General features: G+C 37.9%; 1 protein-coding gene across 2 annotated transcripts in view; it reads right to left on the bottom strand.

The window, feature by feature from the left end:
- LOC103296988 (Putative N-acetylated-alpha-linked acidic dipeptidase) overlaps positions 1 to 15,619 on the bottom strand; it is a 57,718-nt gene that overhangs the window by 5,604 nt on the left and 36,495 nt on the right. For both annotated transcript variants that reach the window (XM_054724895.1, XM_008153609.3), the window contains exons 9-15: positions 15,266 to 15,351; positions 13,205 to 13,324; positions 11,115 to 11,197; positions 9,650 to 9,713; positions 6,772 to 6,839; positions 3,416 to 3,507; positions 1,905 to 1,995 (exon numbers count right to left, since the gene is read on the bottom strand). In XM_054724895.1, the coding sequence (XP_054580870.1) occupies positions 1,905 to 1,995; positions 3,416 to 3,507; positions 6,772 to 6,839; positions 9,650 to 9,713; positions 11,115 to 11,197; positions 13,205 to 13,324; positions 15,266 to 15,351 (604 nt within the window). The remainder of the gene's footprint in view (positions 1 to 1,904; positions 1,996 to 3,415; positions 3,508 to 6,771; positions 6,840 to 9,649; positions 9,714 to 11,114; positions 11,198 to 13,204; positions 13,325 to 15,265; positions 15,352 to 15,619) is intronic.

Consider the following 15,619-nt stretch of genomic DNA (forward strand, 5'->3'; position numbering starts at 1 on the left):
CAAGTAGAGAGTATACAGAAAGAGGAGGAAACAAAATCCGGAGCACAGAAGATACAATAGAGGAGATAAATGAAGGTACCCTCAGATTTCTCTGGGAATGGAAATTTCACAGGCAGGAGCTGTGTCCCAGGCAGAGAGAACAGCCAGAGAACCCAGAGGAACCAGAGAACAAACCTTGTGGGATAATGAAATCTGCCACATCACTTGATATGTTTGAATATTTGAAGAGTTTGTGATAAATTAGTTATGGGTACATGGAGGAAAACAATAAAAGTCTCCTAATTCACAAGTATAGTGCCACTATATACTGAGAAAATATGTTCAGGATTAAGTATTTGCGCGTTGAGAGTAGAGGTCATATGGGAAAACTGAATGCCTATCATCCCTAGTAAGAAGTAAATGGATAATACATAAAACTGATCAGTTGGCCCTAGCTGGTATGGCTCAGTGGATAGAGCATCAGCCTGCGGACTGAGGGAGTCCCATGTTTGATTCTGGTCAAGGGCATGTGCCCTGGTAGTGGGCTCGATCCCCAGTGGGAGGTGTGCAGGAGGCAACCAATCAATGATTCTCTCTCATCATTGATATTTCTATCTCCCTCTCCCTTCATCTCTGAAACCAATAAAAAAATACCATATTTTCCAGTGTATAAGATGACTGGGTGTATAGAAGATTTTCCTGGGTTAAAAAGTCGTCTTTACACTGGAAAATACGGTATATATATCCTATATAATAAAAGTCTAATATACAAATTATCCCTTTGCGCGTTCGTTCAACCAAGAGACCAGGAGACTGGGAGTTTGACCGCTCGCTATGACGTGCACTGACTACCAGGGGGCAGTGCAGAAATGGTGGGTATTGGAGACGTGGTGCTGGCAGCAGGCAACAGTGGAGGTGTTGCTGGCCCTCATGGGCCCCGATGAGAGCAGGACTGCAGCAGAATGGTGGAGCAGGTGAGCGAACCAGGCCAAGGTGGGTGCGAATGGGGGCATGATCACCCCGCCAATTGTCCTGCGGCGGTGGGGGGTGGAGCAGGTGAGGAGGTGGCACCAGGCCAAGGTGGGGTGCCAGGCAGGGCTGCGGGGCTGTGAGTCTGGGGGCATGAGCTGGGGCCTGATCTCCACAGGCCACCTAGAGGGATCTCACCCTTGTGTGAATTCGTGCACTGGGCCTCTAGTATATATCTATCATAATAAAATCATAATATGCCAATTAGAGCAGACAGCCAAATGACCTTCTGGATGTCATTCCAGATGAAGCCATGATGGCAGGGGCCAAGACAGAGGCAGTTAGGGATGATCAGGCAGGCAGGAGAGCAGTTAGGGACAACCGGGCAGGCAGGCGAGCGGATTGCGAGAGGGATGTCCGACTGCCAACCCTGTGAGATCAGGCCTAAACTGGCAGTTGGAAAACCCCCGAGGGTTCCCGGGTTGCAAGAGGATGCAGTCTGGGGTGAGGGATCCCCAACCCCCGCTGCCGTGCACAAATTTCATGCACCGGGCCTCTAGTATATATATATAAAAAGATTAGTTGAAAGACAAGCATGTAAGTGGGATAGGGGAACCACTGTTTTTTCATTATCAATTCTTTAAATACTATGTGAGATTTTACAAATTATATATCAATGTTACTTTCAGAAAAATAAAAACTATAAAATGGTCACTATCATTATCAGCAACAATAAAAAAAACTATGACTTGTATTATGCCATTTGTTATTACAACTTTCACGTTTAATGATTGGAGATATAATCAAATAAAAATTCAAATATCTGCAGGTCTTGATACGAGATTGGTTTTGAATGAGTATGGGTTGAGAGGAATCAAAGACAATTCCTACATTTCTAGTTTTGATTTGTTTAGCTAAAATGTAAATAATCCTGAAGTACTTATGGATAGACTTACCCAATTTTTAGTATACCGTGCTCTTCCTGAAGCAATTCCGAGTCTTAGGAAGAACACCTCAAAATCATTACCAGATCCCAACTTGCTAATCCTTGTAGGGATAAAATTCAGAATTATTTGAGATTTCTTCATCAAGTACAGATTAAAGATTAATTAAACATCATTCTTATAGTAAAAGCTAAATATAATTTTTAAATGTATTACCTTAGACATGTAGAAAAAATTTTTGAGAGAAATATTAGTTTTGACAACAAAATATCTACTCCAAGAATATTTTGTTAGGTGTCCATTGTTCTTTTGGGTTCCCATTCCAATGAGTGGGACGGGAGGAAGGGGATTATCCCCACATCAACAACAAGCAATTCTTCAGGAAACCAACAGGGGTCCTACCAGTCATCTCAATACTGACACTAGATATCTGGAGATGGCATTCGATTCTGTGGTAGGAAGAAGGTCACCAAGGCAGAAAACCCCAGATGCCCAGTAATGGATAATTGTAGGGTGGGATCTCATTCCCAGGGTGACCTATCCTCCCTTAGCATATGGCTGGTGTTGTGGTTGGGACCTCCTGAGCTTTCTTCCCTAGAGATAACATCTCATCTAGGTCTCACTTGTATTTCAGCTCCAGGCCCAGAAAGGCAGCAAAACCAGACAAGGGATGCCACAGCTGACCTCAGGGCCCAGCTGTATTGAATAATAACCCCCAGTCCTGACCTCGACCAATCAATCAGACCCTGACCCTGAAAGGACACACCTGGAAAGCTGCTGAATATTCTATTGAGATCTCCCCTCAATATTTATTTGTTTTAAAAATTCCCTAACACTTGATAAAGGAAAAGTGATGTTGAGGTTCTCAAATAAAATATTACTATGTATGTGTATGGGATTATGTCATACACATACATAGTAATATTTATGTATTATGTATGTGTATGGGATTATAGTTTTGGTTGTGTAAATAAAATTATGTATGTGTTGGAGATTTTAGGGGAGGAAACCCCGGGGCCTCCCCTAAAATCTCCAACCTTAATATCCTTAGGACTGTGGATCCTTTTTACTCAAATAAATAAATTCTTTGTATATCTTATTACAGTCTAAAATTAATTTTATTTACACAACCAAATCTACAATAGTGTCTATAGTTTTCTTACAGTAACTAAAATATTTGTTAATTGTAAGATGTTCAGAAAATAAGATATTTATAGAGTCAGTAGGGGAAATATGAGGGGAATTACTCACAACCATTATAATATTTTATTTACCATGCATATATATTACCTATTCAAAAGGAAAGCATCTCTTGATGGCCTAGAGATTTATCTTCAAACACATACATAGTAATATTTTATTTGAGAACCTCAACATCACTTTTTCTTTATCAAATGTTAGAGAATTTTTAAAACAAATACATGTTTTTATTAATGATTGAAAAAAAATCTGTTTTATTTCCAGCATAATCCCATATTAAATTCAGTAGAGAGTTTTGTCTCTTTGCTTGTTTGGTTGTTTACCTGGGCATGCCAATGATCTCTGGTGAAGGGCTTTTTTCATTCCAGCTCTCATAGAGAGATCTGCCTTCAAAGCCTTCATCAGGACTTTGGAGCTGCACACGTTAAAAAGAGAGAGGATACTTATGAGTCAGATGTTTTAAAATCTGAATGTCCATTAACCAGGAAATGAATAGCTAAACTATATTAAGCAACACAAGGGAAGTACCCCGGCCACGTTGCTCAGTTGGTTGGAGTGTTGCCCCAACACCAAAAAGGTTTTTCAAGTTTGATTCCTGGTCAGGGCACATACCTATGTTGCAGGTTCAGTCCCCCGTTGGGATGCAAACAGGAGGCAACCAATAGATGTTTCTCTCTCCCTCCCTCCCCCCATCCCTCTTCTTTTCTTTCTTTCTAAAATCAATGAACATACCCTAAGGTGAGGATTAAACAAAAACAAAAACAAAAAAAACAAGGGAAGCAATTTGTACCTTAGTAGTCATTAAGATTTACAATAATGAGTTTCTGACAATATGGGAAAATGCTCACTACTTATAATATACAAGTGCAACTATTATAAACAATACATGGAATGTATGGAAAAGAGGCTACACATATTATACCAAGCCACTGTATTCAAAGGAATGGTTATATTATGTAAAAAAAAAAATTATCTCTTTTTTTTAAATATATTTTATTGATTTTTCAGAGAGGAAGGGAGAGAGATAGAGAGTTAGAAACATCAATGAGAAAGAAACATCGATCACCTGCCTCCTGCATACCCCCCACTGGGGATGTGCCCGCAACCAAGGTACATGCCCTTGACCTGAATCAAACCCGGGACCCTTGAGTCCACAGGCCTACGCTCTATCCACTGAGCCAAACCGGCTTCGGCGAATTTATTTCTTTTAATGAATTAAGTGGGCTACTCTGAAAACATTATTTCTCCTCTTATAAAAATAATGGAAAAGAAGTAAGCTAGTTACAGGAAGGTATTTCTTTTAATATTCTTTTCCAACACGGTAGCTAAAGTCATTAAGTAATATATAACAAAATAAATGCACTAATATTTTCTTTAATTAATTGAGTATATATTGTAATTGTATTAATACTGGGCTTAAAATACATTTTCTGGTTTTACAGATGAGAACAAAGTAAAATACGACCTATTGTTGAATTCTAGACTCAGAACATGAAATGTGATGGCAAAACCACTTAGCAAATAAACTTTAATTAATGTCCCCTAGTTACTCATAGGTTATTGAACAATATATATGGTATATAATGTTTTTATTTTATATTTAATAAATGTCCTATGTTCTATTTTTCAAGAAATTCTATTTTTAAAAGCCTATAGAGTACCTACGCTGTTTAAGACTTGTTGTGAAGTTCCAGGAATACCAATTTCAACAAGACACTTTTTAAACTCCCCACTAGTGGGAAATGTAAGTAAGAACATTGAATTCAGTGTGCTTGGTGGGTGCTGTAACAGAGGTATGTACGAATGTCTATGGTGACATAAATAAATTCGCATAAGTGTGGGGAGGGAGAAGTTATGCTACATCTTAACTTGTAAACTATTAATAAATATAGCAACAAAATAATTTTACTCAAGCTTATAAATTTACAACACTTTGGTATAATGGACAGTATCACTCCATTTATTCTGAGAAATGCAAATTTGGAACAGTGTAAAAACATAAGACTAAATTCTCTGTTTATCACTAAAAGTTGAAATGTTGTAATTCACTTTCCCAAAACAAACAAAACAGAATCAAAAAAACCTCCAAATTGTCAATCATCACGTCATTTCAAAGTTGACCTAGAGCAGTGATGGCGAACCTATGACACGTGTGTCAGCACTGACATGCGTAGCCATTTCTGATGACACACGGCCGCTGGGCAGCCGCATGCCGAGGATGAAACATTTGCGAAATAATGTTTTTTCCTCAAAGTGACACACTACCCGAGTTATGCTCAGTTTTTTGGCGAAGTTTGGCACACCAGGCTCAAAAGGTTGCCCATCACTGACCTAGAGAGTAGTGTTAATGCAATTGTCCCAGTAAACAAATACAGCTGCCACGTGTCCTTAGCACTTACCTTACGTTACATGAACAGTGGGAGCTCACTGAAATACCCTGTTTCAGATATTTAAAATTTTATACACTTTATGGAAATTGATAAAACTGCAGGTAAGTGATGGAGCTCTTAACATAAAATGTATTTTTCAAATTAATTTTTTCTAGTCCTGTAGGACATGCTAATTTATAAGATTAAATTCCATGCTTTTGAAACCAAAGTTTAGTGATATTTGTCTTACTTAAAATCCCTACCTGAAGGGAAATATTATATTTTTCTTTTTTGTTGTTGTTAATCCTCACCTGAGGATATTTTCCACTGATTTTCTAGAGAGAGTGAAAGGGAGGGAGAAAGACAGAGAGAGGAAAAACATTGATGTGAGAGAGACACATCGATTGGTTGTCTTCCTCATACACCCTGAGTTACTTGCCCTTGACCAGAATCAAACCTGAGACCCTTCAGTCCGTGGGTCAACAGATGCTCTATCAACTGAGTCAAACTGGCTAGGGCATTGAACTTTTCTTGGCAATTACATTTCAATTAGTAATTTTATTAAATGGGTGAGTCTTTTTTTTCCTTTTCCAATGCAAATTAGCAGTAACAAGAAAAATCTGCCACTCCAAAAACCCATTCATTTTGACTAAATTCAGGAACAATGGTTTTATGAGGCAGGAGGACTAAAGTGAAGAGTTGCCTGTCCTTCATGGATTCAGGCATCACCTGTCCACCAAGTTCAGTCCCTGGAGCTGCAGTCAGCGTAAGAGAACTTTAGCTGTCAGCCCAGCCCAGTAGGACTCAGTGGAATGGAGCCAGGTCAGGAAGTCAGGAAAGGGGTACATGTTCTCACCTAGCCTCTTGCCCAAATTGCTTTGTCCCTAGCAGCCAGCACTTGGTGCGTTTTTAATTATATCCTTCCTCAATCAGAAACTTTGTCTTTCTGCATCCTGGGTTACTTGATATCATTAATTATATTAAGGAGTACAAACCAGTTTTAAAATTAAGGCATTAAACCCCAGAACCAAGTCTCGGTTCAGGTACTAGACAAGTTCAGTGGCTAATGCTTTTTAAGCCCCAGTTTCCAAGTGGGGGGTATAGACACGTTGCTTAGGGGTGGTGAGGGGAGAAATGGGATAATGTGTGTAAACATTTTATTAGATGTAATGTCCTATGGAGTGGATATTTGCTATAAGAGGAAAAGAGAAGTTATAAAACAACACAGATGCTTAACATAACAATGGTATCTCAAGACAATAGCATTTGCTGAACTCAGATTTTCTCAAATTATATGTAACTATTTGTACCTCCTTTGTTAGGTTGTATACCAAGCTGTACATCAGTGGAGTACAATCGACTCTCAGAGTGTAGTTTCCTGAAAGACCAGAAGTTTGATTATTTTTTATTTCCTTTTTTATTTTATTTTTTTATTTAAAGACCACTCTTAATTCCTTAGTCAAATGATCCTCTTAAAACCTGAGTCCAATCAAAACTCATCGTCCTCAGTGCCAGAGATGAAGCCACCTCAGGTCACCTGCCCAAACCTTCACCTCCCACTCTGCCCACACAGACTCCTTCTCAGGGTCTTTGTACACACCGTCCCCTCAGCCTGGAACAGTGTTTGGCATTGGAGCTGCAGGACTTACTCTCCCACTTCACTTAGACCTCTGGCCTAATGTCCTGTTTTCTGAAAGGTTACCTCAGAACAAAAAAAGGCAAGAGGCAGAACCATTTATCTGTAATATGAGATCAAAAACCTGTATAAGGTAGCAAGAATGTAGTGGTTAGAAAGATAAAGTTGAAACAGAGCAGGTAGATTTGAATCTCAGTCCCACCCTTGTAAAGATTGTAAATCTGGGTGATTTTGGGAAAGTTACTTAATCCCTTTGAATTTCAGTTCCCTGTTCTGTACAAGAGGGATAACAATATTTACCTCACAGAGTTATTGTGAATATTAAACTTTTATGTATAATGCACTTACGAAAACTACACTGTGGACTTGGGGGAGCTAAATTCTATATACGTTTATGTCATTTGTTCTTAATCCTGACCATGATGGGGAGACAATGCAGCATTTTATTTTATTATTATTATTTTTAAACTATGTTTTTTATTGTTTGTTTGTGGTTTTTTTTGTTTTTTTTTTAGAGAGAGAGAGAGAAACTTCGATGAGAGAGGAACATCATTGATTAGCTGTCTCCTGCACGACTCCACTGGGGATCAAGCCCACAACCCAGGCATGTGCCCCGACCGGGAATCAAACTGTGACCTCCTGGTTCATAGGTAGATGCTCAACCACTGAGCCATGCCAGGCCAATGTAGCACTTTACAACAGAGAATGACATAATCACTAAAATCCAATGATTTAAAAATCTGCATTTAAAAGGACAGATGGAATGATAAAAAATAAATTTAAAAAACACATTAAAAATCAAATCTTAAAAAAAGACTAGCAATAAAGAGAACAGTATGCTACTCTGGAAAAATATATGGAGTTTTTATTCTGTGTGGCAAAGTGTCTCATCTTACTATGTGTTTTTAAGTAAGGATAATAATAATACAAGCTAACATTTTTTGAAGATTCACTCTGTGCAGGACAAAAACAGTGATGGTGAACCTCTGACACGCGTGTCAGTGCCATTTCTGATGACACGCAGCCGCTGAGGCGGCTGCATGCCGAGGATAAAACATTTATGTTATTTAAACTATTAATATCGCGAAATAATGTTTTTTCCTCAAAATGACACACTACCCGAGTTATGCTCGGTTTTTTGGCCAAGTTTGACACACCAAGCTCAAAAGGTTGCCCATCACTGGTCTAGGAGGTTTGCAAATATAAACTACTTTGCCCTCACAAGAGCCTTTAAGGTATGTGCTTTTAGTAACTCCATATACAGGTGAGAAAACTGAGTCACAGAAAGTGAGTGACAATGTGAGATCACACAGCTAGGAAGTGACAGTGACAGGAAGAGGGCCAGGTGCTTAGCCATGAACCTAAGATGAGGAGGAAAGGATAACTGAAATGCACTGTGTAGACTAAGTTAGAAGGCACTGTAGCTCACACATGTGAACAAAGAAGAAAATGTAAAGGCCAACATGCCTCCATCAAAAGGGGTTGAGGGCGGAGTGAAAAAAGGTGAAGGGACTGAGAGGTACAAATGGGCAGTTACACCAAAACCGGTTTGGCTCAGTGGATGGAGCGTCGGCCTGCGGACTGAAGGGTCCCAGGTTCGATTCCGGTCAAGGGCATGTGCAGAGGCAGCTGATTGATGTTTCTCTCTCATCGATGTTTCTAACTCTCTATCCCAGTAGGGGGTGTGCAGGAGGCAGCTGATTGATGTTTCTCTCTCATCGATGTTTCTAACTCTCTATCCCTCTCCTTTCCTCTCTGTAAAAAAATCAATAAAATATATTTAAAAAAAACAAATTGGCAGTTACATAATAGTCATGGGATGCAAAGTATAGCAAGGGAACGTAGTCAATTACATTGTACTAACTATGTATGGTGCCAGATGGGTACCAGATTTATTGGGGGTCCACTTGGTAAGTTATATAAATGTCTAATCACAGTATGTTCAAACTAGTAGTGAATATCAACTGTAATTGAAAAACATTTTTTAAATAAATAAAAATGAACATCCGTTAGTCTGGGAACAACAAGAACAAAATCATACCTTTTGTGCTACTCATTCGAAAACCATTGAAATCTTTAGTTCCATGATCCACCTATTCATTTAACAGGTATTTACTGAAGTCCTACTCCATACAAGGTAATCTGCCAGATGAAATGAAGCAGAGTGCGGCTTTCCCAAATTAGCTCTCTGGGGCTCACAGCTGCGGTGAGTCAGGAGCAGGAGCCTGACAAAGCAACAGCAGATGCCCTAACCCCGTGGGCGGCAAACTCGTTAGTCAACAGAGCCAAATATCAACAGTACAACGATTGAAATTTCTTTTGAGAGCCGAAAACTGAATTCTGCGCATGGGCCACGAAGTTTCAATCGCACAGATATTTTGTGGAAGAGCCACACTCAAGGGGCCAAAGAACTGCATGTGGCTCGCGAGCCGCAGTTTGCTGACCACTGCCCTAACCACATGCCAGTCAATTTGCCTTCCTTATTAGTGTATGAACCAAACTGCTCCTACTTCTGTGATCCCATATTTTCCTATGAGACCAATGATATTCACCTTCTATAGAAGAATCTGCGTTAATATAGGCCACACCACGCTCCTGAAGGAGTCTGGAATTCTCCTATAATATGAAAGAATAAAAAACATAAACATACAGCCATACCTTCCCCCTTAAAAAATGCACATTCCATTAAATGTGTGCAGGTTTCTGAATTGAACTGGCCCAAATTATCCACAAATTTGACATATAAGATTATCAAAATTATTCGTTTGAAAGAATTTAAATAAAAAAATATTGGTAAGAATAACAAAACATTTTTAAGGCTAAAATGTAAGCTAAGACTGTCCACATTCTTAATTTGGTAAAAGGAAGTGAAGTTGATTTCTTAACCAGAGTATAGTTTATCCCTCAAGAAATTCTCTTAGTAAATATGAATGACATAAGAGATCCTTTCAGTGGAAGTCTTCTCATGAATATCTCATTATTTAAGTACAAAATCTTGTTATTTCAAATATACCTGTTAAAAATATGTGAATATCAATGTCCTCTACCCTGAAATATGAAGTTCTGTAAAATGCCACCACCTACTGGTCAACATTGACCATTGCAATTTAAAAAAAAGGAAGTGTAGCAGTTTCTTTTGAGACATCAAATGGATTCTGAATCTCTTAAACATGCAATTTCCTAAGCATCTCGAATATAAGAAAGAAAACAGAAAAAAAAATGCAACTCCACGTGATGAAAACAGTTTGAAAGAGACAAATCATATCTTAACATATTTAGGCTCTTCCTGATGCCAGCATAAACTTTCTTGTCTACAGAAATACTACTTTTATTTTTCCCCCAAAGAAAATTGAAGGTTACAGGTCTCCCCATAATTTATGGAGCATAATAGGAGCCCAATAAATATTGATTAGATGACTTGAAGTGAATGGAATCAGTGTCAACTTTGCATATATTTATAGCTAATGCCTATTACACAAAGCCAACAATACATGCAAATAAAAATTACTTTCCAAGGGGCCACATAAATATTATGTGGTGGGACTTTATGCCTCACTCTTAGCATGATTTAATTCAGAGTAGGTCATTATGATTTAGGGAAGATAATTTAGCATGATTTAATTCAGAGTAGGTCATTATGATATAGAGAAGATAGCTGTGAAAGATATACCTTACTACACAAGCTCAGGGGTTATTTCAATGTGCTTAGCTTTAAGAGCTAATTTGGAAAAGGTAATAGAAACATGGAATCTTATTTTGCTGTTTGGTTTCTAGTGAATTTACTTAGTTCCTATCACACTTGCAGAAAATAAAGTTATTTTGACAACAGACATTAACTGGCTCTGAAATGTCCACATGGCATTTAGTTCTTTGGTGACAGAGATATTTTTATTGTTGATTTTTGAACACGGATATATTGCTTCACTGGATTCACATGTTATGTTCACATCCTTGAGAATTAAGTTCGAACTGTTATCTCATTATGAAAATATATGTTGTAGCAAACCATCCACTAACCTCTGCCCACTCGGTAGAACCAAGAAGACCAAATTCTTCTGCATCCCAGCTTGCAAACAAAATTGTTCTTCTAGGCCTCCAGCCTAAAATAGTATGTATATACATATAAATGCTGAAAAAATGCAAACTTTCTCCAACATTGCCAAGCCCAACAGGAAAAGCAACAACAAACAAAACCATGGATTGTTTAGGTTTATAAAGATTGGCCGAGCATAGGAAACCACCTGTGACCCGCAGCTGCCTCGAGCGGAAGAAGAGAGTGCTGGATGTGATCTGTGTTTAGAGACCAGATACAACAGAGAAAATCCTTGACAGCTCTTCCTGTTTGTTGTTCTGTCATCATGTGATTGTTCAGTGTCAGCTGGTTGTATGATCTCACTTAACTGTGCCAGGATTCCTCAACAGAAGCTCAGTTAACAATGCCAATGTCTGTGGCTACTAAAACCTATATAAAATTCAACAGGAAGATGATATGGCTTGGAGTAACACTGGTGTGAAAGAAAGATCTTATGTCAAACCCTGGTTCTTTCACTAACTAGCAGTATGACCAAGGGAAAGCCATTCAAACTTACTAAGCTTCTGTTTCTTCATTGGTACGCCAGAAAGATACTACTTGATTGTTGGAAGGATTAAATGATTAGTATTTATAAATATAGCACTTAATAAGTGATCCAAAAAAGGTAAGTGTCCACTATTTTAGTAACTATTTCATTTGTGCTTATTCAGAAGATGTATCCCTATATGAGTTGAGTTCAGTGTTTCATTTTTGTCAGGTTTCTTAATAGCATCATTCAAATTTCCTTTAATATTATTCTTCATCTTTGCATACTTTGGCATGCTCTAGAACGATCCCAGCGATGTTTTGTACTTAACATAGGAAATATTATGAAATCATAAAACCTTTTGTAATAATGTTAAACACTACAGAATTCATAAACTATGCAAATTCAGGTCTCCATAATTTTGTTTTCTAAAAATATAACATAGTTGTGTGAAAAAAAAAATAAAGCACCTTTACACTTTTATTTTAAAGAGAGACATCATGGTTTTGTGGACTGGTAGCCAGAAATTTGAGTTTAAGCCCTGGTTCTCTGTCTTTGCCACACACTAGCTATAGAACCTTGAGTGAGTTCCCTAATTCTGTAAACCTTGGTTATCTTCATTGTAAAATGAGAATAGAAATAAGTAGGTTAACTTCTCCCTGGTGGCTATGAGTTCCAAATAGATAGCACATGTGAAAGCACCATTTCTCTGAGAAAATAAGTATCATGCAAACTTAACATATTTTTTTACTGTTGTTTTCTTGTTGCTAAAAAAAAAAAAAATAAGGATCACATTTACAGCCCCAAGACACCTTGTTTGCAGGGTCAGTAAACAGAGTGGACTTTCTGCTGTCATTGTATAGTAATTATTTTAAAAAGCAACTATTTAAACTAAACTTTATTTGGATTTTATATGAAGATTTAAAATGACTGAAATAATGGTGCTAAGAGTATAAACCTAAATTCTGGAGAGCAATCCAAAGATTGGGGTTTACGAATATGCAGATATTGAATTTTTGACAGTATCTCATTAGTCGAGAAGACCAGTATTTTTCTGAATAAGCTTCGATCTCCTCAGTTACTTAGTACACTTGATCTGAGGTGTGAGGCTGGAAGAACCCAGGAACTTCCGCTCACAGTTCCCAGGCCAGGAAGCTTTGGCTTATGACCTAATTCTGGTGTGTACTCTTCTGTGAAGAAAACCATCTCCATCTTCTTAGTTGCTAAGAGCAACCACTTACGGCATAATTCCTTTATTTCAGATTATAGTTTAATATGTAAATATCAATAAAGTAAATATTACTATACAAATGCAAGCATGAATAAGCAATATAACTAACTAACCAACATAAGTAATATAGCCCAGTTCATTGAAAGCTATCCTGTGCTACTGCTAAGTACTCTATGCTACTCAGATGACATAGTCTGCGTGTATCCTGTCAGTTCACCCTTCATACAAATCTATGAGGTGACATTTTTACACTCAGTCAACAGGGAACTAAGCTGAGACTCAAAGAAGTAGGCATTTTCACTCTTCACTTACATTACCTTCTTTTTTCAGAATTCCAAAACTCCTCACAATTTCGTGAACAACAGCTGCTCCACTCTGAGGGTCAATGCCACCAAACACCCATGAGTCACGGTGACCTCCAAGAATGACATATCTGTCTAAAAAGCATCATTGCAAAATTACTTGTCATTCCAAGTCAGTAACAAAGCACATTGCAAATGATTCCAGAGCATCTGATCACAGAGCATCAAGACTCAAAGGAAGCGCTGGCAGGGTAGCTCAGTTGGTTAGAGCATTGTCCTGATACACCAAGGTTTCCGGTTCAATCCCCAGTCAGGGCACATACAGGAAGCAACCAGTGAATGTGTAAATTGTGTAAATCAGTAGAACAACAAATTGATGTTTCTCTCTCTCTGTCTCTCTTTCTCAAATCAATAAATTAAATTTTAAAGAAAGACTCAGAGGAAGATAGCAAGGTTCCTGAACACATGTGTAAACACATAATGTATTTTGTTCTGATTTTGATGTATGAAGAAAATATGAGTGATAAGCAAATGTATAGTATTATAGTAATTTTAAGTACATATATAATGATAATTAAGTATAAATTATCCTATTCACATCTTTACATAATTCTCTATTACTCCTCTTTTACCTACTTAGCACTGCTTCCAGTATTTTCAGATTAAGAGAACACAGTGGCTGAATACCAAGTCCTCCACTTCCTACTCCTTCTATTTATTTATTTTCAAGATTCAGGTCAAAGATTTCCCCCCTTTATGAACCATTCCTAGTTTCCATGGGAAGAGGGAATTGCTTCCCTACCCAGCCCTGGGGGCAATCTTTTCATATCTGTAAAAGTATTTACCACACTTAAATGCATGTCCCCCCTCCCAGCCATAAGCTCCTTGTTCCCAGGTGATGTCTTTTTTTTTTTTTTTTTTTTTTATCCCACCATCCCCGATGCTTAGCATAGAGCTGGTAAAAAATAGGTACTCAGTAAAATTCAACAAATAGCCACTTATATATTGTTTAGTTTTCATTGGAGCATATCAACATTCTTGATCATTGAAGAAAAACACTGGCTGCTTGTAAGAAAGATATACAATTTAATTAGATCTGTTTTGGTAAAAAATATATAACCCAATAATTTTTAAGGAACTGGAACATTAATATATTAATCCCCAGATCATCTGAAATCCTTTGGAAAGCATGTATCTATATATTTCATCAACTTCAATTTTTTTTATTATATTTTATTGATTTTTTACAGAGAGGAAGGGAGAGAGATAGAGCTAGAAACATCGATGGGAGAGAAACATCGATCAGCTGCCTCCTGCACACCCCCTACTGGTGATGTGCCCGAAACCAAGGTACATGCCCTTGACCGGAATCGAACCTGGGACCCTTCAGTCCGCAGGCCAATGCTCTATCCACTGAGCCAAACCAGTCAGGCTCAACTTCAATTTTTTTAAAAATTATTAATTCAAAGTTACTTTAATTTTCTGAGTGCTATCTTTTTAAAAAGATTTTTTAATTGATTCATAGAGAGGAAGGGAGAAGGAGAGACAGAGAAACATTAATGTGAGAGTGAAACATCAATCAGCTGCCTCCTGCACGCCCTCTGCTGGGGATTCAACCCAAAACCCAGGAATGTGCCCTGACCAGGAATCAAACCAACTGAACCACACCAGCCAGGACTCTAGTGCTCTTTTATATAGATATTTATAGTTATCATGAGGATATTTACCCATGCAAAACTATGTGGTAAACAAATCCAGAAAACACCTAAAATCCATCTCTCCCTGCGCTTCTTCCTCCCTTGATCTTCCAAAGCGTGCACACTTTATCAACCTAGCCCCACCATTCACTTCTCTCTCTCTCTCTCTCTCTCTCTCTCTCTCTCTCTCTCTCTCTCTCTCTCTTTAACAACATATATCACAGTACAAAATCACCTCATATCTATGTATTTTGTATTTATATGAGTTCCATTAGGGCAAAGAGTTGCTTTGCTTTGCTCACCCGATAGCACCAAAGCTTGGAGCAGTAAGTACCTGGCAAAGAAAAGTTGCTCATTTGCTACATGCTGATTAACTTACCTGGTTCCACTGCTCCTCTGAGAGTTCCAATCACATTGTAAATTCTTGTCACTTTATTGTTGGAATGGATATGCATCTTGACTTTTCTAATGCAAACATAAAGAACACATTCAAAAATTACTGATTAACAGATTACCACCCACAATTTTTAAATCTTACCTTATTGTTTAAAAGATTTCTAAAGGCACGCAGGCAAAAATTACATTGGCCACCTGTCTGACTATAATGATGTAAGTGTAGTTTCTTCATCCTGTGATTTTGTTTCTTGCTGATACTAGATAGGTCTTACTTTTTTTAATCATCCTCTATAATTGCTTATTTTTTAATGAAAAAAAAAAAAAAGAGGTGTTCTCC

Source organism: Eptesicus fuscus, chromosome 13 (assembly GCF_027574615.1).
Source record: "Eptesicus fuscus isolate TK198812 chromosome 13, DD_ASM_mEF_20220401, whole genome shotgun sequence".
NCBI lineage: Eukaryota > Metazoa > Chordata > Mammalia > Chiroptera > Vespertilionidae > Eptesicus > Eptesicus fuscus.